General features: G+C 49.1%; 1 protein-coding gene across 1 annotated transcript; it reads left to right on the plus strand.

Annotated features, from left to right (window-relative positions):
- The first annotated feature begins 255 nt into the window (after positions 1 to 255).
- LOC119715329 (olfactory receptor 14A16-like) lies at positions 256 to 11,388 on the plus strand. The gene is made up of 2 exons (XM_072029804.1): positions 256 to 1,175; positions 10,964 to 11,388. The coding sequence occupies exons 1-2, from the start codon at positions 271 to 273 to the stop codon at positions 11,256 to 11,258; spliced, it is 1,200 nt and encodes a 399-aa protein (XP_071885905.1). The 5' UTR covers positions 256 to 270; the 3' UTR covers positions 11,259 to 11,388.
- The last annotated feature ends 11,974 nt before the right edge of the window (positions 11,389 to 23,362 follow it).

The following is a 23,362-nucleotide window of genomic DNA, read 5'->3' on the forward strand; positions in this document are numbered from 1 at the left end:
CTACCATGTTCCTACCATGTGCTACCATGCTACTCCCTCTGGCAGTAGTGCAGGACTGATTCTTCCATTGCCCACAGAGGAGTCCCCAGCTCTCAGAGGCACTCTCAGACAGAATCAATGAAAGAGAGCTTCAAAATAACTGCCTGGAAAAGGGCAATTTTTTGGTGATTTTAAATGAGAAAATGGAAAGGGTTTTACTCCGATATGTCTGTGGTACATTATCACTGCCTTTGTCTTCCTTGTACAGGACCTCATGACCAGAAATAAGAGATGTCCAACGTCAGCTCCATCACGGAGTTCCTCCTGCTGGCATTCGCAGACACACGCGAGCTGCAGCTCCTGCACTTTGCGCTCTTCCTGGGCATCTACCTGGCTGCCCTCCTGGGCAACGGCCTCATCCTCAGCACCGTAGCCTGCCACCACCGCCTCCACACCCCCATGTACTTCTTCCTGCTCAACCTCGCCCTCCTCGACCTGGGCTGCATCTCCACCACTCTGCCCAAAGCCATGGCCAATGCCCTCTGGGACACCAGGGCCATCTCCTATCAAGGCTGTGCTGCTCAGGTCTTTTTCTTTCTGTTCTTTATATCAGCAGAATATTTCCTTCTCACCGTCATGGCCTACGACCGCTTTGTTGCCATCTGCAAGCCCCTGCACTACGGGAGCCTCCTGGGCAGCAGAGCTTGTGCCCAGATGGCAGCAGCTGCCTGGGGCAGTGGCTTTCTGTATAGTGTCCTGCACACAGCCAACACATTTTCCCTGCCCCTCTGCCACGGCAATGCTGTGGACCAGTTCTTCTGTGAAATCCCCCACATCCTCAAGCTCTCCTGCTCAAAGTCATTCCTCAGGGAGGTTGGGCTTATTGTAGTTAGTGTTTCTCTAGTCTTTCTTAGTTTTGTTTTCATTGTGCTGTCCTATGTGCAGATCTTCAGGGCAGTGCTGAGGATTCCCTCTGAGCAGGGCCGGCACAAAGCCTTTTCCACATGCCTCCCTCACTTGGCTGTGGTCTCCCTGTTTCTCAGCACTGGCATGTTTGCCTACCTAAAGCCCCCCTCCATCTCCTCTCAATCCCTGGATCTGGTGGTGGCTGTTGTGTATGCAGTCTTTCCTGCAGCTCTGAACCCCCTCATCTACAGCATGAGGAACCGGCAGCTCAAGGATGCTTTGTGGAAACTCTTTGGATGCATGCTTCTTCATCACTAATACTGAAGCCCCAATCCAGTCAAGACTCATGTTTTTTCTATAAAATTGTTAGTGTACTGTTTTGTTATACTTCTTTGTAATATATTATACCACATCTTTAGATTTTCATTTAATAATGGTATCTTTATTTTCATATCTCTTAATTACTCTTATTAATTAATTAATTAATTTATTTTTCTCACAAATATCTCATGTGCCTGTAGAACCATGCCTGCCTTGTAGATAATGTCAATTGAGAAGCTGTCAGAGCCTGATTGGTCTCAGTATTCCTCTCTTCCCATCTCCTCTGGAGCTGGGGAGCACCCCCAGCACGCAGGAGGGGCTCGGGGCTAAGAGCCCAGCTGCCACATGCAGGAGCAGCCCCAGTGAGCCTCAGGGCTGCCCCTCCTTGCCCGCTGGGCTCTGCCTCTCTGCTGCCTTCGGGTCGGGGCTGCTGCTTCCCTGGAGCCATGGCCATGGCCAGCAGCAGGACGTGGCCTTGTCACTGCTGCTCTCTTTTGGCTTCCACATTGTGCTTCTTTTTTTTCTGGGTAAGCCCTGATATCTCGTGTACCTTGGTGACAGTCCTGTTGTCTCTACAGTGGCTGCAGGCAGCAACAGGCACTGTGCAGCCCTGCCTCCCTGCTAGCACCACAGTAACAAAGGGGTTTTATTTGGGGCTTCCTGGAGCGAAGAATATAGACTTAAATTCCAAGGACAGTCTGTGAGGGACCAAAGGCTTGACCAAGAGCTTTATAGCAGCACCTGACAGCAACTGGTCTTGGACTCAGCTGCATGGCACTGCCCCCCTGCAGTGGGGCTCATGGCCACTGTCAGCCTGGAGAGGATTCTGGAGCTGCCAGGAGATGTCAGGGGATCTGCAGGGAGAACATGCAACGCTGACTTGGTAGGGATTAGAACCTCATAAAATTAATGGCCATCCAAAGAAGAGTTCGGTAAAGAAAAAGGGGAATCTGAGGAGTCCATGGGGTAAGGACAGCCCTGCCATGGCAGGAGTGGTGGTGATGTGCCAGCGGACAAAGACCTTTAAGAGTGTACAGTAATTGAGGATAACCTTCTTGAGGCCTCATGGACCAGGTCTGGTGCAGCACTTGCCTGCCCTTTGTGCCCTCAGAGACACCCCATGGTCCTGCCCAGCACTGCCCTGTGCTGCTGAGCCATCAGGGCACATGGAAAGGGGCTCAGCCGCAGAGATCCCCATGGATGTAGGTCTGCTGCCCAACCTGAGCATCATGGGCAGCGGGGGAGACCCGCGGGGGTCCCAGAGCACCACAGCCCCTGGCTCAGCACAGCAGCACCGCCAGCTTGGGGCCCTGAGGGGAGCACAGGGAGGTAAGCAGCAATGGCTGGCCAGGCCAGCACGGACACACTGCCCTGGGCAAGGCTCTCTGGGAGCAGGGATGGCCCTGGGGAAGAGCAGAACCGCATTGCTGGGCCTGCACTGATGGGGAAAGGGCAAAGGGAAAGCTCTTTGTGCAGGCCTCTGCTCGGGGCAGGCTGCTCTGTGACTGAGCCAGGCCTCTTGTGCTGGCCTGGGGAGCGGGGCTGGCCCTGCGGGGCACAGGCACTGTGTGCTGGGGATCTGCCAGGCAAGAGAGCAGGGCTCCTGCAGCTTCACGGACCTCCATCTCCTGGCACCACGGACACCTCCTTGCTCCATGCATCCAGCAGATAAACACCTATCGGCCACCTGCTTTCTCTTCTTCTAGAGGAACTGGGGACACAATAGCAAAACCAAGTAAAACTCACAAATTGTGAGCCACAGACGGCCCTGATGCTGTGCAAGAAATGCTCAAAAACAGCAACCACAACTGTGGGTGACCATCACTGATCACACAACCAAAACACAGTACCACAAGGGGTTACTTTGCAGAGAGTAACTCCGTGCCAGCCACAGCCAGTACAGGGCACCTGATGGACAAGAAGACTCCCTCTGCACTCTGGAAGGAGCCAGGAAGGTGCTAATAAGCACCAGGACAATTGAGGAAACCCAAAGGCCCTTCTGAAGGGTCCCTGAGTGCCACCTGAGAGGCAGTGCTGGGCAGTGGGGAAGGCCAGGAGAAAGACTTGTGAGAAGGCTGTGAGAAACAGAGACACTCAGGGCTTTAGCAGCTGTCTGTGGATGGAGTAGGAGGATGAGGTCACTCCTGGGACTGGGGCAGGACTGAAGGGCCCTGTGTGTAGCTGGGTGGATGGAGAAGTGTCCACCTTGCATGTGTGCCTCAGCCTGGGAACACAGGCCTGCCCACAGTGCAGGATGGCTGGGCTGTGCTCAGCCATGCCCCAGGAGATGACCTTGCTCTCTTCCTCCCCACCACTCCCCACATGGGGCAGGCCCTCAGGAACACCCCTGAGCGTGGAGATGCACCAACCTGCTGCAGTGAGGTGCCACTAGTGCAGGGGAAGAGGGGAGGCTTGGAGAGACACCTGGGGCCTGTGTGCAAGAGTGGTGTGGCCTGGGGAAGTGAGTGCCTGGGAAAAGTTACCCTGGAGCCATAGGAGCCATTCTGGAAAGAAAACTTGTAGGCAAGAACCACACTTTTGTGATGGTGCAGAGCTGCTAGGCACATTGTGCAGGATGCTCTGATGGACTTTTGTGTCCTTTTCCATCATGTCTTAAGTGATGCTTTTCTCAGGAATAGAGTAGCCAACAGAGCACTGACAGTCTAAGATCATGAAAGGCATCATAAATATGCCCCTAAAAAGGTAACTGATATGGGAAATCAGGAGAAGCCTGGCCAGGAGAAATGTGAGACTGAGAGGAGGGAATAGGGGCTTGGCCAGCCAAAATTAAGGATTCTGTAGAGGTAAGAGGGTTCAGGTTATGCTGATGTTGCTGTAACTGTGACTTTAAATAGTCATACAAGGCTATTCCCCAGCTTCAACCTGTAAAGTTAATTCCTAAACATAAATGCTATTCAGCACCCTGACAGGAATCCACTACTCTAATGACTGACCTCAACGTATCCCTAGAAGACAAAACTCAGCCCATAGCTGATTCATCCTAGCTCTTACTTTCCTAATCACTCTGATCTCAGTCCTTAATAGTAGCACTAAAATGGCCTATTTAACACTAGAAAAATGCTTAAGAGAACTAAAAAAAAAAATAACCTCAAATGAATTTGAGGGGCCATGGATTTGATCAGCTTGTGGGCCACAAGGAGGAGATGGGTGGGAATGCTCTGAGGAGCTCAGCTCTGCCTTATCATCTCCTGCCCCAGCAGCAGGAATGTGACTGTGGAAGGGACTGTGAGGTCACTTCTGTCTGTAGCTTACAGGTCACCCTTGGCTTCTCCCTGGGAGCTGCACTTTTGGGCTGACATCTGGCAGTGGCCCTGCTAGGCCAGCAGAAGGCACCTGCTTGGCATGCTGACTGGGGGATCCCCTCTGCCTCCAGACCCAGGAGGACCCAGGCAGAAAGAAGGCCCCAACATGGGTTGTCCTGTCCCTTCTGCTTCAGTCCATGACTGCACAGCAGCAGGAGGCACAGGGCTTGGCTGTGTCTAGCCAAGAAGCTGCAAGGCCAGCAGCAGGCCCGTGGCTTGGAAGGTTCTGCTGAGGTGACTTGTGTGTGGTTGGCTGAGAGGCCGCAAGGAGCCTGCTGGGTTGGGATGCCTACTTCAGGAGTGGTTTCTACCCTGATGGAGCTTCCTTTGGCAGTAGAAAAGAGCAGGAAAGAAAAAACTGCGACATAGTGTTCCATGGAAGGCTGGCACTGGTTACAAGAAGGGAGAAATGTCCCTCAGAGGGTCATGCTGTGGTGCAAAAGGTCACCCTCTGATCAGACCCTTGCTTTGTGTTTCAATAAATAGCTGGTGAGGGTTGACAAGAGGTCAGTGAAAGCTAGGGATGAGAACCCTATGTCTGCAGACTTCAAGAAAATAGGGCAATGTGTGGGACAGCATAGGAAAGCCTGTGGAGGAGAAGGCAGAGGGTGCTGATAAAAAGGGAATGCCCCAACTGCCGTGAAGGTTTTGTCCCCTTGGTTAGAGCTTATGAGGAGATATGTTATATTCATTGTGATGGGGCCTCATAGATTCCTTTCAACACATGCAACAGCTCAGAGGTTTCATACCACTGTTCTTCTCACGGCATCACACTGCCCACCCCATCCCACAGATCCCCAGGAAAAGCCTTGAGGCAGACATGGGGGTGCAGGATCTCCCCTCCCGGTTCCAGGGGTCAGGCCTTGCCAATTCTGCTTCACTAAAACTAACCAAGACTTTTCTCAGCACAGTGCTTTGCCTGTCTGTAACCATGGCCTCCAATTATCTGCCCTAACAAGGCCCTGGGGAGCCTTTGTTAGTAACAGCCCTCAGTGGGGCCCATTAATACTCCAAGTCACTTCAACTTTTCCTCCTGACTTTACTTGCTCAAGCGGTTGCATCACTCTCTTCTCAGTACCTGAACTTCATAGACTGAGCATCAAAATACACCATGGAACTCATTAAAATGAAGAAAATCCTAACATCTCTTCCATTTTAATCTTCAAGCCCTGTGCAGCTACTTGCAGAGCTTGTAAGATGTAATTAAGGAAGAAGATTTCACAAAGCACATAATAAAAATATTTTATTGTTTCAAAGGCTGAATTTTGTTTTATTTCAGTTTTGAACATCATTCTCCTATTGCTATTCATCCAGGGTTATTTCTTTGGAGAACTCCATCGGGAGGAAAATCAGAGTCTGGAGGTGTGACACCTCCACTGCCAGCAGTGGTCTTTGTCCCTGTAACTGTTGCCCAGCCCAGCACTTGAAACCCTTTCTAAGAGAAGTCAGGGGTTCCTTGGGAAAGAAATAAAGTATAAATAAAATGAAATAAAATGAAATAAAATAAAATAAAATAAAATAAAATAAAATAAATAATAAAATACATTTGAAATGACCATTGGATCCTGAGAAATTTAGCTTGAATCTCAGTAGACACCTGGACATGCATGGTCTCTCTTGGGTCTTCTGTGGAAAACTCAGGGTGAAAAATAAAGAAAATATATCTTTATTGGCTGTGTCCAGTAGAGCCTGATACATTTGTGGGTCTGATATGCTAGGACATTAAATATACCCGGTCCAGTAAACTCGATTGTCCCTTTCCTCCCTGCCTCCCCCTGGCTGGAAACAAGACCCCTCTAGTCCTGCTCATAGTATTCATTACAATGTCTGGTAGACGGCCCAATGGAAACATAGAATCATAGAATCATAGAATATCCTGAGTTGGAAGGGACCCTTAAGGATCATCAAGTCCAACTCTTGACACCGCACAGGTCTACCCAAAAGTTCAGATCATGTGACTAAGTGCACAGTCCAATCTCTTCTTAAATTCAGACAGGCTCGGTGCAGTGACCACTTCCCTGGGGAGCCTGTTCCAGTGTGCAATCACCCTCTCTGTGAAGAACCCCCTCCTGATGTCAAGCCTAAATTTCCCCTGCCTCAGCTTAACCCCATTCCCGCGGGTCCTGTCACTGGTGTTAATGGAGAAAAGGTCTCCTGCCTCTCGACACCCCCTTACGAGGAAGTTGTAGACTGTGATGAGGTCTCCCCTCAGCCTCCTCTTCTCCAGGCTGAACAGGCCCAGTGCCCTCAGCCGTTCCTCGTACGTCTTCCCCTCCAGGCCTTTCACCATCTTCGTAGCCCTCCTCTGGACACTCTCCAACAGTTTCATGTCCTTTTTATACTGTGCTGCCCAGAACTGCACACAGTACTCGAGGTGAGGCCGCACAGCGCAGAGTAGAGCGGGACAATCACCTCCCTTGACCTACTAGCGATGCCGTGCTTGATGCACCCCAGGACACGGTTGGCCCTCCTGGTATCATCACAGTGTAGTCGCAGCATCATCACAGCTTCATCACAGCGTCATCACAGTGTAATCAGTGTCATCACAGCGTCATCACAGCGTCACAAGAGCATCATCACAGCATCATCACAGCGTCATCACGGCATCATCATAGCATCATCACAGCGTCATCACAGCATCAAAACAGCGTCATCACAGCATCAAAACAGCATCATTATAGCATCATCACAGTGTCATAACAGCATCATCACAGCATTATCATAGCGTCATCATAGCAAAATTACAGCGTCATAACAGCACCATCTCAGCATAATCACAGCATCATCACAGCGTCATTACAGCTTGATCGCAGCATCATCACAGTGTCATCACAGCGTCATTGCAACGTCATTACAGGATCATCACAGAATCATCACAGCATCAGAACAGCATCATCACAGCGTCATCAGAACATCAGCATAGTGTCATCACAGCATCATCATAGCGTCATAGCAGCATCATCACATCATCATAACAGCATCATCACAGGGTCATCACACGGTCATTACAGCATCATCACAGCGTCATAACTGCATCATAACAGCGTCATCACAGCGTCATCACAGCGTCATCACAGCATCATCACAGCGTCATAACAGCATAACCACATCATCACAAGAGCATCATCACAGTATCATCAGAGCGTCATCGCAGCATCACGACAGTATAATCAGTGTCATCACAGCATCATCACAGCGTCATCACGGCATCATCACGGCATCATCACAGCGTCTTTGCAGTGTCATCGCAGCGTCATAACAGCATCATCATATCGTCATTACAGCATCATTACAGCATCCTAACAGCACAATCATTGCGCCATCACAGCATTATCAAAGCATCATAACAGCGTCATCTCAGTGTCATCACAGCATCATTATAGCATCAACACAGCATCATAACAGCATCATCACAGCATCATCATGGCTTCATCATAGCGTCATCACAGGGTCATCACAGCATCATCGCAGCGTCATAACAGCATCATCACAGCATCATCATAGCATCATCATAGCATCATTACAGCATCATAACAGCACCATCTCAGCATCATATCTGCATTATCACAGCGTCATCACAGTGCCATTACAGAGTCATCACAGCGTCATCATAGCGTCATCAGAGAATAATCACAGCGTCAACACAGCATCATCATAGCGTCATCACAGCATCATCACAGCATCATCACAATGTAATCACAGCATCATTATAGCATCATCACAGTGTCATAACAGCATCATCACAGCATTATCATAGCGTCATCATAGCAAAATTACAGCATCATAACAGCACCATCTCAGCGTAATCACAGCATCATCACAGCGTCATTACAGCTTGATCGCAGCATCATCACAGCGTCATTGAAACGTCATTACAGGATCAACACAGCGTCAGAACAGCATCATCACAGCATCATCACAGCGTAATCACAGAATCATAACAGCATAATCATAGCGTCATCACAGCATCATCAGAGCGTCATAAGAGCATCATAACAGCGTCATCACAGCGGAAGCACAGCATCATCACAGTGTCAGCACAGCATCGTCATAGCGTCATCACAGCATCATCACAGCGTCATAACAGCATAACCACAGCGCCATAAGAGCATCATCACAGTATCATCAGAGCGTCATCACAGTGTCATCACAGCATCATCACAGAATCATCACAGAGTCATCACAGCATCACCACAGTGTCATCACAGCGTCATCGCAGTAATTGCAGCATTATTGCAGCGTAGTACCAGCATCATCCTAACGTCATCATAGTGTCATCAGAGCGCCATAACAGCATCATCATAGCATCATCAGAGCGTCATAACAGCGTAAGCACAGAATCAGCACAGCGTCATCACAGCGTCATCACAGCGTCATCACAGCATCATCACAGCATCGTTCCAGCGTCATCACAGCATTATCATAGCGTCACCACAGCATCCTCACAGCGGCATAACATCGTCATCACAGTATAATCACAGAATCATCACAGCGGCATCACAGAACCATAACAGCTTCATGACAGCATCATCACAGTGTAATCATAGCATCATAACAGCATCGTCATAGTGTCATCATAGCATCATCATAGCGTCATCAGAGTATCATCACAGCGTCATCACAGTGTCATCATTATTTCATCGCGGCTTCCTTGCTGCGTCATCGCAGCATCATAACAGTGTCATCACAGCGTCATCACAGCGTCATCATAGCATCATCAAAGTGTCATTACAGCGTCATCACAGCATCATCACAGCGTCACAAGAGCATCATCACATCATCATCACAGCGTCATCACAGCATCATCCCAGCGTCATCACTGCATTATCATAGCGTCATCACAGCATCATCACAGCGTCATAAAAGCATCATCACAGCGTCCCAGGAGCATCATCAGACCATCATCACAGCATCATCACAGCATCATAATAGTGTCATCACATCATCATCACAGCATCGTCCCAGCGTCATCACAGCATTATCATAGCGTCACCACAGCATCCTCAAAACGTCATAACAGCGTCATCACAGTATAATCACAGCATCATCACAGCGGCATCGCAGTGTCATCACAGAACCATAACAGCTTCATGACAGCATCATCACAGTGTAATCATAGCATCATAACAGCATCGTCATAGAGTCATCACAGCATCATTACAGCGTTATCACAGCATCATCAGAGCGTCATCACAGCGTAATCACAGCATCATCACAGTGTAAAAACACCATCATCACAGCGTCATCAGTGTCATCACAGAATCATAACAGAATCATCACAGCGTCATCAGAACATCATCGCAGTGTAATCACAGCATCATGACAGCATCATCATAGCATCATTACAGTATAATCAGTGTCATCAGAGCATCATAACACCGTCACAAGAGCATCATTACAGCATCATCGCAGAGTAATCAAAGTATCATAACAGCGTCATCACAGCATCTTCATAGTGTCATCACAGCATCATAACAGCGTCATCACAGCGGCATCACAGTGTCATCAGAGAGTCATCATAGCGTCATCACAGCATAATCATAGCGTCCTCAGAGTGTTATCACAGCGTCATCACAGAATCACCACAGCGTCATCACGACATCATCATAGCGTCATGACAGCATCATAACAGCATCTTAAAAGCATCATCACAGCGTCATCACAGCGGAATCACAGTGGTGTCACAACGGCATCACAGCATCATCATAGCATCATCACAGCGTCATCACAGCGTCATTAGAGCATCTACACAGAGTAATCATAGAATCATAGAATATCCTGAGTTGGAAGGGACCCTTAAGGATCATCAAGTCCAACTCTTGACACCGCACAGGTCTACCCAAAAGTTCAGACCATGTGACTAAGTGCACAGTCCAATCTCTTCTGAAATTCAGACAGGCTCAGTGCAGTGACCACTTCCCTGGGGAGCCTGTTCCAGAGTGCAACCACCCTCTCTGTGAAGAACCCCCTCCTGATGTCAAGCCTAAATTTCCCCTGCCTCAGCTTAACCCCGTTCCCGCGGGTCCTGTCACTGGTGTTAATGGAGAAAAGGTCTCCTGCCTCTCGACACCCCCTTACGAGGAAGTTGTAGACTGCGATGAGGTCTCCCCTCAGCCTCCTCTTCTCCAGGCTGAACAGGCCCAGTGCCCTCAGCCGTTCCTCGTACGTCTTCCCCTCCAGGCCTTTCACCATCTTCGTAGCCCTCCTCTGGACACTCTCCAACAGTTTCATGTCCTTTTTATACTGTGCTGCCCAGAACTGCACACAGTACTCGAGGTGAGGCCGCACAGCGCAGAGTAGAGCGGGACAATCACCTCCCTTGACCTACTAGCGATGCCGTGCTTGATGCACCCCAGGACACGGTTGGCCCTCCTGGCTGCCAGGGCACACTGCTGGCTCGTATTCAACTTGCTGTCTACCACGACCCGCAGATCCCTCTCTTCTAGGCTGCTCTCCAGCGTCTCATCGCCCAGTCTGTACGTGCAGCCAGGGTTTCCCCGTCCCAGGTGCAGGACCCGGCACTTGCTCTTATTGAACTTCATGCGGTTGGTGATCGCCCAGCTCTCCAACCTATCCAGATCCCTCTGCAAGGCCTTTCCACCCTCAACAGAGTCCACAACTCCTCCAAGTTTGGTGTCATCAGCAAACTTGCTCAAAATACCTTCTATTCCTACATCCAGATTGTTTATAAAAATATTGAAAAGTACCGGCCCTAAAATGGAGCCTTGAGGGACCCCACTGGTGACCGCCCGCCAGCCTGACGCAGCCCCATTCACCATAACCCTTTGGGCCCTGCCCGTTAGCCAATTGCTCACCCATCGTATGATGTTTTTATTTAGCTGTATGGTGGACATTTTGTCCAGTAGGATCCTATGGGAAACCGTGTCAAAAGCCTTGCTGAAGTCCAAAAAGATCACATCAGCTGGTTTCCCTTGGTCCACCATACGGGTGATCTTATCCTAAAAGGAAATCAGGTTAGTTAGGCAGGACCTACCCTTCACAAACCCATGCTGGCTGGGACCAATGACTGCTTTGTCCCCCAGGTGCGCCTCAATAAGTTCGAGAACCATCTTCTCCATGATTTTACCAGGCACTGACGTGAGACTGACAGGCCTGTAATTGCTAGGCTCTTCTTTCTGACCCTTCTTGTCATCGGACGGCACCACACATGCGACGGAGGATGGAAAAGAAGCTGTTCTGTTGGGGGTGCAATTGTGCTGAAGATAAATTTTAACGAAGAGCAGCGTGACGCAGAACAGAATTGGCTGGGGGCAACTCTTGAGGGGCTAGGCCTTCATCTAGAAGGATGGCTTAAATCGCTTTTGCAAACAATATTGCTACTAGTAATAGCATTCATTGTGATAGAGCTAGTATATGCATGTATTAAAGCAAAAATAGCTAGAAGCAGTGTAATGAATCGCAGCATGCTGACCATTCTCACCAAAAATCATTAAGGGTTCCCATTATCACCACCTGTTCCTGGGACGGACACTAGTCCCTTAGTAGTTATGATTAAATCAAGCTTAGCGTAACGGGTTAAAGGGGGTGCGCTGCTGCATAAAGAGGGGGGAGGTGTGGGATTATTCTGGGTTGTGCCTGTGTGCACGAGGGGAAGGGTCTGGGGTGCCTGCGAGCACAGTGAGAGGGGTCCTGGGCTCCTGGGTGGGACGCTTTGACACTATATAAGATAATGTCATGCAGCAATAAATTGGGTTATGGCACAGAACGCTGGTCGTTGTGTCTGTTTGTCCTGGGGTTTTGGTCGGGATATCCGACAGCAGTGTATTTGGGTTAGACCTTGTGGATCCAGGTGACACTCCTGTCGTCTCTATAGCAGGACTGGCACAAAGCCTTTTCCACATGCCTCCCTCACCAGGCCATTGTGTCCGTCTCCCTCAGGCCTGTCATGGATGCCTGCCTGAAGCCCCTCCATCTCCTACCCATCCCTGGACCTGGTGGAGGCAGTTCTGTACTCAGTGGTGCCTCCAGCAGAGCACGTGCTCATCTGTAGCAGGAGGAGCCAGGAGCTCAAGCAAGCTTTGTGGAAATTGCTGACTATATGTGTTTTGGATGCAAGAAATTTCTGATCAGCTTCTGCATATGACTTGTAACGTCAATAATTTAAAGAATAGCCAGTATTTTTGTTTTGTTTGTGGCTGTGCATGTATTATTACAGATATTAATTTACATAATATTGGCAATTAAAATGATATTGTTCTTCACCTTTGCATTCCAGTTTGTACCTTTCAAACATAGCAGGGACATACATACATAGAGCGGGACAATCACCTCCCTTGACCTACTAGCGATGCCGTGCTTGATGCACCCCAGGACACGGTTGGCCCTCCTGGCTGCCAGGGCACACTGCTGGCTCATATTCAACTTGCTGTCTACCACCACCCCCAGATCCCTCTCTTCTAGGATTTGTTGCTTTCAAATCCTTAGTTGGACGGGAGCCATTTGCAAAGTGGGGCACGCTGATGTGTCCTGCCTCAGCCATTTGAAGCATGCTACACTTGAGTTTTTCAGCCTGAGTTTGCTAAAGATGACCCAGGAAGATTAACGGATGTTCACGTGTCTAGTAGGATTAAGGGAGAGTATCTCAGGTTTCCAATGGCCATTTCAAATCTAGGTCAGTACCAGGACCCCACTGAAGAAGAGGTTTGTCTTTGAAGGGGTGTTCCTGTGCTGGACTGGGCTGCAGTTGCAGGGACAAAGACCACTGCTGGCAGTGGAGGTGCCCTGGGAACTCCACCTGGCTCCACCTGATTTTCCCAAAGGGCTCTGGCATCCTGCAGGTCTTTAATGACATCTGCCAGTGCAGAGAAGTGCCTGAAACACAACGAGGCCACTGGAGGTTTTCCTTGGTTGCTTATGGTCAGACAGGTGAATGTCCGCTTTCCCAGCTTCCTGTCTGGACCTATGCATTTCCCATCATTCTCCTGGTTTGCCCTCCTCTTACCGTTTAATCATTCAGACCACTCTCACCAACCCAGTTGCTACTCTGAGTTTCAGTGAGTTCAAGCTCACCCATCTCTCAGCAGTCTGTCTAATGGTGTCCTTAGTAAGACCCTCATCATTTATCATTGAATTAGTATGATGTGGATTAATATTAACACAATTATCTGAAATTTCCTATTACTGAAAAATAAATCATGTACCGTCATCCTTTTGGGAAGGTAACCATCACTGGAGGCAACAAAATGAGGAATTTGAACTTTTTTTTTTTTTTTTAAACAGCAGCATAAATTCCTGTTGTTTGTTTTGAAATAGGAAAACCCCTGTTCTTTCCATCTAAGCAGGACTTCAAAGGAGAAACCCTAGACCAATACCTATAGGAGAATGATGCTCTCAACTGAAACACAACAAAATTCAGCCTTTAAAATGAAGAAAGGTTTTTATTAGATGCTCTTTGAAATCTTCCTCCTTAACTAGAACATGAAAGCGCTCCAATTAACTGAACAAGTCTTGAAGACTTGAAGAAAATGGTGGGTGAGATATGGCTGCTTAGGAGTTTCTGTGTTTTAATGAGTTCCATGGAGTATTTTGGTGCTGAGTCAATTAAACTTGGGTACTGAGAAGAGGATGATGCAACTGTGTGAAAAAGCAAACTCAGAAGGAAAAGTTGAAGTGACTTGGAGTATTAATGGGCCCCAGTGAGGGCTGTTACTAACAAAGCTTCCCCAGGGACATGTTAGGACAGAAAATTGGAGGCCATGGTTACAGACAGGCAAAGCACTGTGCTGAGAAAAGTCTTGGTTGGTTTAGGTGAAGCAAAAGGGCCAAGGCCTGACCCCAGTCACTGCGAGGAGAGATCCTGCACCCCCCTGTCTGGCTCAGGACTTTTCTTGGGGATCTGAGGAATGTGGTGGTCAGTGTGATGCCATGAGAAGAACACTGGTATGACACCACCCTGCCTCTGCACAGGGTTGCAGGGAAGCAAGGAGGCTGCACTGCAATGACTATATGTCATCTTCTCATAAGCTCTAGCCAAAGCGTCAGGACTGTTGGGGCCTACCTTTTTTACCAGCAACCTCTGTTTTTTCCTCTGCATACTTTCCTATGCTGTCCCACGCTTTTTCCTATTTCCTAGAAGTGTGCAGACACCCATCTCTGTTCACCACCTTGCTCTCATCCCAGCATTTACATCATTTCACCAGTGTCTCATCAGCCCTCACCAGCTGTTCCTTGAAACACAAAGCTAGGGTCTGATCATAGATATTCAGCAGCATCTTCCAAGCCAGGGGGCTGCTGCTGGCCTTACAGCTTCTTGGATAGACACAGCCAAGCCTTGTGCCTCCTGCTGCTGCCCACTCATGGACTCAAGCAGAAGGGACAGGACAACCCATATGGGGGCCTTCTGTCTGTCTGGGTCCTCGTGGGTCTGGAGGCAGAGAAGATCCCCCAGTCAGCATGCCAAGCAGGTGCCTTCTGCTGGCCTAGCAGGGCCACTGCCAGATGTCAGCCCAAAAGTCCAGATCCCAGGTCTATGTCAAGGGTGACCTGCCACCTCCAGACACAAGTGACCTCCCAGTCCCTTTCTGTGACACCTTCCTGCTGCTGCCCTATCAAGTGCAGAGACAGAAGTGACCTCACAGTCACTGCCACAGTCACATTCCTCCTGCTGGGCCATGAGATCCTGAGATAGGGCCGAGCTCACTCTAGTTTCCTCGGTACCTCTTTTTCACTTTCTGCTTTAGAAATTAAGCAAAGTTTTAGTGGGAGTGTTTGGGGTTCTGTTTGTGCTGTCACGTCTGTGGTTGAGGTATGGACAAGCTCTTTGGTTTACACGTGTTTTACGTCTGCTAAGAAGTCTACGGTTAAATAGAGCATTTTAATGTTAGTGTTAACGGAAGGGATTAGGGTAAGCAAGAGAGAAAGTTGTTTCCTTTCAACGTATTATATTAGTATTTAGGTTGGGGAATAAAATTACTGTTTCAAGTAAGGTAAGGGCCATATGTGACTGTTTTAAGTCAGTCTTACTGCACTACTGTCATTGCATGAATTTTCTTACCTCTATGAAATCATTAATTTCTGCTGGCCATGCACCTCTTACCGCCCCATAATCTCACTGCTGCTCCTGACCTCCCCATATCTTGTTGGGATCAGCTTTCTGATGACATTTACCATCTCAGTGTATCTGTCTCACCTCTGTTGGCTCCTCCATTCCTGAGAAGGAAGTAGCATTGTAGTCAGGAGGGAAAAGGACACAAAGGTCTTTCGGAGCATCCTGTACAATGTGCCCATCAGCTCTGCATCTCCACAAAATCGCGCTTCCGACCTACAAGTTTTGTTTCCCAAGTGGCTTCCGTGGATCCCAGTCTACTTTTCCCAGGCCCTCTCACATGTTTCAGTTTTGGATGTGCAGGGATGTAATAAGGAAAACCAAGGCATGGATGGAACTGAGCTTAGCAGGGGATGAAAACAATAACAGGAAGAGATTCTATAGGTACTTTGCTCAAAAAGGAAGGCCAAGGAGAGTCTACTCCTTCTGATGGATGAGAAGGGTGAACTGGTAATGACAGACTTGGAGAAGGCTGAGGAACTCAACAACATCTTTGCCTCAGTCTTCCCTGCCAGTCAGGCTTCTCAAGTCTTTCATTCCGTGAACCCATAGTTGGTGGCTGGGGGTGCAAATTCCCACCTGTTATAAGTGAAGGGAAGGTTTGAGGCCACCTGAAGAAGGTCAAGAAGTACAAGTCTATGGGGCTTGATGACTTGCATTCCAGGGAGTGGAATGCTGTGGCTGAGGCTGTGGATGTTCCATCCTTGGGGGTGTTCAAGGCCACGTTAGATGAGGCCCTGAGCAACCTGATCTAGGGGGTGGTGTCCCTGCCTATGGGTGTTGGAACTAGATGATCGTCAAGGTGCTTTCCAACTCAACCGTTGTACGATTCTCTGATTCTGTGATTGTGCTTCAGAGGGAAAGTAATAATAACAGTGATAGTAAAAATAATAATAATAATAATAATAATAATAATAATAATAATAATAATAATAATAATAATAATAATAATAATAATAAAAACATGGTATTGACTTTCAGAATACTCAGTGATCCTTTGTGATATGGTTTAGTGGAGGACTTGTTAGTGGTAGGTCAGAGGTTGGACTAGGTGATCTTGGAGGTCTCTTCCAGCCTAGATGATTCTGGGATTCTGGGATCCAGTTCATCCATGAGACAAAACCCTGCAAGCAGCACGAAGGACACTGAAATGTGGCCTAAGATGAAGGAGACTCCAGATCGCTGGTGTAGAAACAGTATTTTTGTGCCATGACCAACGTGGTATATGCTGCAGGAAAAGGCCTGCGTCTGAAGTAAAAGGCCTAGGCCAGCACCGGTGTGGCACAGGCTTGAGATTTGGGTGTTTGTGAACATTATGGAACCACAGGATCTTTAAGGTCCCTTCCAACATGAGCAGTTCTATGATTCTGTGCTTAGCAGCCCTGTACAGCCCCTGTACGGCCCAGCCTCAGTTCATGCCCCTCAGCTTGTGCTCCAAAAGTGCTCCCTCACGTCACTTGTCCCACCTGCATTCCTTGGCTACCCCAGGGCATCCTGGAGGCAGTGGCCACCTCTGAATAGAGAATGGAAACCATCCATGAAAGTAGACCTAGGAAAAAAAGGGAACCTGTGCATAAAAGGACTCTAAGTCACAGCTGAAAGAGTCTTTTATGGCAGCACCACCAGCTTTTTTTCTATGAATTCTCTTGATTTAGTCTCATAGGTTTTTTATTATTATTATTATTATTTTATTTATTTATTTATTTACTATTGACAGCACTGTGGACAAGGATTATCTACCAAAGTATGCTTTTTCTGGGAATAGTCTTATGCAAACATTTACCAAAATATATTTCCCAACTTTTTTTTTTTTTTTCTCCTTCTTCCTCCACCTCCCGGTCTTCAAGCAGAACTCCAAGGGAAGAAGCAACTGAATTAAAGAATAACTCACATTGAAGAGATCAAGACTAGGAAATGTGCTCCATGCCATCATAAAAGGAGATAAAAAAGAGGGTCAACAGTGTTGGCCCAAGTGCCCATGACTGAAGGGTGCTGCTGGTAACTGGCTGCCAGGAGGACTTGGTATCACTAATGTCCAGCCAACTTCTCCCTCCCCAACTTCATCCCCTTCTTCAGTGTGAATATCAGCAATGTGGCTAAAGGGAGACTCCAGGAGACTATGGCAAAGGCCTTGCTAAATCCAGGTTCACCACATTCCCTTCTCTCCCCTCCCCTACTGCTTCGCCTGAGACAGGACTTTCCCCATCACACTCCCATGGGCAGAGGTGACAACTGCAAATCTCCCAGTCCTTTTTCTTGTCCTTCCTGACGACAAGTTTGCTGTCTGCTTTTTCCAAGTCCCCAGAAATCTCTCTGATCCAAACGCTTGATGGCCTGGTCCAGAAAGGCAGGGTAGTGTGACACAGTAGAGAGGGGCATCTGCAATGAGCCTGTGAGAGGGGGGTTACAGAAATCTCACAGAGACACTGGGGATTGGTTCTGGAGTCACACAGGACAACGGCAGCGCTCTGTGAGGTGTCCACATCTGAGCTGGCCTCCCACGCTCCTCATACACACAGGGCTGTTCAGAGACATGAGTCTCTGCCTTGCACACCACGCACAGTGCACTGCAGTGCCTGCAGTGTCCCTCTGGCTCCTGCAGCCACTGCCAGAGGCTGGGAGGCACCTCAGCCCTGCAGTGCTTTGCCCTGCTCTGCCCTCCTCTGAGGTGCCCCAAGGCATGAGGAATGGGCACAGGGACCTTGCTTCAAGCAAGCACATCTCAGAGCTGGATAAAGGTGACTTCCCAAGGCATGTTAATTAACCTCGTGGCACTGTCTGCCTCACTGGCCTTCATGAGACTTGTAGGAATGGCTGATGGCATTTGTGCTCGCTCGTGTTCATCTCTCTGTGTGTGTATGATGTGCCTGCTGGCACCAGCAGCAATGGGTTTCCCTTTACACATCTCCCATGAACCCGCAGGGGGCTCTGCTCTTCTCCTGGACATCCTACCTCCCAGGGAGCCTTTATGAGATTAGCAATGAGCAATGGCCAGCCATTGTTGAACCTCCTTCCCATGCACCGTATATCTCTGAGCTGGTGGTGATGCTCTCCAGAGTAAGAAAAATTACAAAAATGATAACAGAACAAACATTGAGCCTACAATGTATTTTGGGTCATATGCAGAAAAAAACGGGCTACGTTTTTGATTTTGAAACATCTCCAGTCATCAGTCTCTTCAAGGCATCCTTGAGCTCCTGGTTCCTCATGCTATAGATGAGGGGATTCACTGCTGGAGGCACCACTGAGTACAGAAATGACACCACCATGTCCAAGGATGCAGAGGAAAAGGAGGAGGGCTTCAGGTAGGCAAACATGACAGTGATGACAAAAAGGGATACCACGGCCAGATGAGGGAGGCACGTGGAAAAGGCTTTGTGCCGGCCCTGCTCAGAGGGAATCCTCAGCACTGCCCTGAAGACCTGCACATAGGACAGCACAATGAAAACAAAACAACCAAAGACTAAAGAAACACTAAACACAAGTGCCCCAACTTCCCTGAGGTAGGCATCTGAGCAGGAGAGCTTGAGGATCTGGGGGATTTCACAGAAGAACTGGTCCACAGCATTGCCTTGGCAGAGGGGAAGGGAAAATGTGTTGGCCGTGTGCAGGACAGCATTGAGAAAGCCACTGCCCCAGGCAGCTGCTGCCATCTGGGCACAAGCTCTGCTGCCCACGAGGCTCCCGTAGTGCAGGGGCTTGCAGATTGCAATGTAGCGGTCGTAGGCCATGATAGTAAGAAGGGAAAGCTCTGAACCAAAGAAGAAGACAAAAAAAAAGACCTGTGCAGCACAGCCTTGATAGGAGATGGCCCTGGTGTCCCAGAGGGCATTGGCCATGGCTTTAGGAACAGTAGTAGAGATGGATCCCAGGTCGAGGAGGGCGAGGTTGAGGAGGAAGAAGTACATGGGGGTGTGGAGGTGGTGGTCGCAGGCTACGGCGCTGAGGATGAGGCTGTTGCCCAGGATTGCAGCCAGGTAGATGCCCAGGAAGAGCGCGAAGTGCAGGAGCTGCAGCTTGCACGTGTCTGCGAATGCCAGCAGGAGGAACTCAGTGATGGTGCTTCTGTTAGACATCTGCTTTTTTGGGGATGTGGTCCTGAACAAAGAAGAGAAAGAATAGTAACAATGTACAACAAACTTATCAGAGAAAAACTCATCCCATTTCTCGTTTAGAATCGCCAGAAAATTGTCCATTTCCAGGAAGACATTTGGTAGGTATCTTTCCTGAGTTCTTCCTGATGCCTGAGGGTATGCCCGGAATCAGGGGACTCCTCTGTATTCAATGGAAGAGTCAGTTATGCCCAATAGCCATAGGTAAGGTGGAATATGGGGCAATCTCATACTCACTTCACTCATGATATCAAAGAACCTTGCCCCAGTGTTGCTCCCAGGTTACCCAATTCACAGCAGATATATATGCACAGATTTTTTAAATTTTCATTTTATAGGGTCAGATTTTTAGTTGTTACTAATCTACAACACTTGCTGAGTTTTTCTAAAACAGAAATCCTGGGCATTTCTCCAGCACATAAGTGGAAATGTTGTGCATCCTCAGAGAAAAAGGGACTGGCCCTATAGCGCAGAGTGTCCTTTAGTGAGGACAGACAATTCGTCCATCAATGCTGGTCTCAGCCACCGTGTGAGTGTTGCAGGAAAGTTGTACTCAGAGGTTGACCTGAGAAGAACCTGGACATGGCTTAGAGCAGAGGAATCCAGGCTCAAAGTGCCCATCTCCAGATCCCCTACCCTGTCCCCGTACTCCCCTTCCCCCAAGCACACCGAGGGCTCACCCCAGGGGCATGTGAAGCCCCCATCCCCAGCCAGCCTGGGAACAAGACCAGCAGCAGCACGGCCAGCTGGAGAAGCCAGGAGGAATGCCAGCGTGCTGCTGCCAGGGGAGGCAAGGCCAGGGAGGGACAGATGGACACTCAGCAGACCCTCCTGTGCTGCAGCTCTGCCCACATAGGATGAAGCTCATGCTCATTGCAAAGGCCTGCTCTGCTCTGCTTTGGCCTGCAGACACCTCCCAAAGACAGGGGGTATTAGAGCTTTTGTATCTCCTAAAGATCAGCTGAGATAAAACCTGAGAGGACCACATTATGATGATGCTGGTGCAGTCCATGAGATGATGTTTGGGAAGGTACTTTACAAATTTGATCACCGAGTTATTGATTTCTCAATGCAATGCTCCAGGAGTCTCAGTCTCCTGTACAATCCTGAAAATGAAACCTGCCTCCTGTCCACTGCAGCAGTCTGCAAGCACAGGCTACAGAAAAAGTCTTATCCTTCACATAAGCCAAGCCTTGATCTTCCTCCTGAATTGCCCCTCATAATGTCATTATCTAAAACACTGCAGAAACAGAGAGACTGAAACCCTGGAAGATGCTACTGGCTGTAGAAGACCCCTCTGGCAACCCCACCTGCATGGCCCTGCTGCCAGAGCCTCACGGTGCCAAGAGCCTGCAGATGTGTCCTGCCACACGCTGCCCTCTGTTGTTGCGCTCCTCAGTGCCTCCAAGCCCTCTCTCCTTCTGTCCTCTCTGTGTGCCAGCTGCGGTCAGAGCCCCCAGCCCTGCTGCGCTGTGCAGAGGAGCTGCTCCTGGGCACAGCTGTCTCTCTGCAGCGCTTTCAAGGAGCTCCCCTTGGGCCCAGGAGCGCGGCCCAGCTCAGCAGCACAGCAGCCGACCATGGCATCGCTTGCTCTGTGCCCTTGGGCTCCCTTGAGGTGTCCCCAAGGCCTCAGGGCTGACAGCTCCCCAAGGCAGCAGGGTCTCTCCTGGGGTGTGGTGGTTGAAGCAGACTGAAGGCATCACCGACTGCTTCTCTCTGTAGATGTCAGAGACTGATTTTTTGAAGTGTGATTTGTGCTTTTGGACTGTGGTTGTCAAACATGAGTATAAATGTTTCTCTCCCTTAACCCCTATTCTGTTCCCACTGCATGGCAGGACACCTCAGCCACGACTGCCAGGGATCGTTTCACCCCTCTGAAGGTGTCCTAACAAGAGAGGGGGGAACTGAATGCTCTAAAAGGTTGTCCAAGAAGGGAATTGGACACTAAGACACCATTTTTTGAGTTTTCCCAGTAATCCACATGTAAGATCCTCTACCCATACACAAATATCTTCTTCCTCTCTCACATGACCAGCATGGTGACTGGGATGTGGAACACACTCAACACTGAGCTGGTGCCTGCAACCAAACACCTGCAGATGCCGTGTTTCCTTCTGGGGACCATGCCCTACGGTCAGCCCTGGGCTGTATGCCATCCCTGTTCTCTGCAAGGCTCGAGTAGTGGAAGGTCTGGCTCCAGAAGGCAGCTGCACCTGAACCAGGGGAATTTCTCTCATGTACACTAATTCCTTCTCCTCCTCCCAGCTACTGTTCTGTGGCCCCAGTGTCACAGAAACCTCTTGTATGGTTTTGCCCCATTGCTGGAGCTGCCCTGCAGTGCCACGGTGATACTCATGGTCTTTGCTTTCATAATCTACATTTTGGATCCAATCTTCCTCTTCCCTCTCATGCAGTTTTCAGGTGCGTGTGTGTCCTGTGTTGGCAGGCCCAAAGCCTTATTCACCTGCTCTTCTGTCCACACAAGTGTCACTGTTTTCTATGATACTGCCATCAGTCTGTGTGAAGCTCATGACAGCCCTCCTCAGAGATTTTAATGAAACCCTTTGCCAAGCAAACATCATCGTCCCGGTCACTCCTCAGGTTACCTTAGAGGTGGTGTGGTAAGGATGAGAGAGGTGCTGGTGGAACTGCAGATGTTGTTATAAGACCTCTGTGAAAGACCATGGAAAAGCCAGATATAGGAGAGACGTTGCTCAGGATTTGGAAAAGGCAGAGGTAAAAGGCATCTTCTACAAGAAGGGTAAAGAGAAGGATGATTAAGACTAACTAAGGATTGATGAACATGCCAGCCTTTTAAGCCTAGCTCTCTAACCAAACTTAAATTAAAAACCTCAAAACTTGTCCTTATCCCAGACCTTGAGAAGGCACCTTGAACAGAATGTTAGTCCCTCACTTGAAGCCTTTGCCATTCTCTTGACCCAGGAGGGTGACCTCTAATCCCTAAGCATTAACCTGATCATCTAACCCTCAAAACCCTCCAGCATGCACACAGCACATCTCATCCTCAACCCCACTCCTACCCCTAACTTCAGCTGGTTGTCCCCTTGGGGTAGGGCAGGGACTGTGAAGTCCTGCAGCAGTCCCATGGCGTTGGAAGAGGCATGTGAGGTGACAGGTATGTGATCAAATCAGAGGCCACAAAGAGGAGCTGTCTGCGAATGCTGGGATGAAGTCAGGTGTGCCTAAGGATCTGCTGGGCCTGCAGGAGGCACATGGCTGGGAAGGAGGCTGGGAGGTCACTTCTGCCCATGGAGCTGACGGACCAGCAGGAAGAATGGGGTACAGATAGGGACCGTAAACGGCAGAAGCATGCACTTGGAATTGAAGGTGATGGCGAGGCACCTTCTGTTCTGGTCAGGTGAGAGACCACAGGAAGGCTGATGGCATGGGAGTCATGCTTGAGGTAGAGCTAGTGAGATCATAGAATCAGAGAATGGCTCCTGTTGGAAGGGACCTTAGAGGCATCTAGTTCCAAGCCCCGGTCCATGGACACCAGTAGCAGGGATGCCCCCCATGAGATCAGGTAGCCCAGGGCCTCATCTCACATGCTCTTGATCAGTTCCAAGGATGGGGAATCCCTAAGGTCTCTCAACAACCTGTTCCAGTGCCTCACCTCCCTCTGAGTGAAGAGTTTC

Source organism: Anas platyrhynchos, chromosome 31, assembly GCF_047663525.1.
Source record: "Anas platyrhynchos isolate ZD024472 breed Pekin duck chromosome 31, IASCAAS_PekinDuck_T2T, whole genome shotgun sequence".
Lineage (NCBI taxonomy): Eukaryota > Metazoa > Chordata > Aves > Anseriformes > Anatidae > Anas > Anas platyrhynchos.

Excerpts from the sequence above, each read along its gene's own strand:
- LOC119715329 (XM_072029804.1), top strand. The coding sequence starts at position 271 with ATGTCCAACGTCAGCTCCATCACGGAGTTCCTCCTGCTGGCATTCGCA. Across the intron at positions 1,176-10,963 it reads AAGGATGCTTTGTGGAAACT|CCTCTCTTCTAGGCTGCTCT; the intron begins CTTTGGATGCAT and ends GACCCGCAGATC.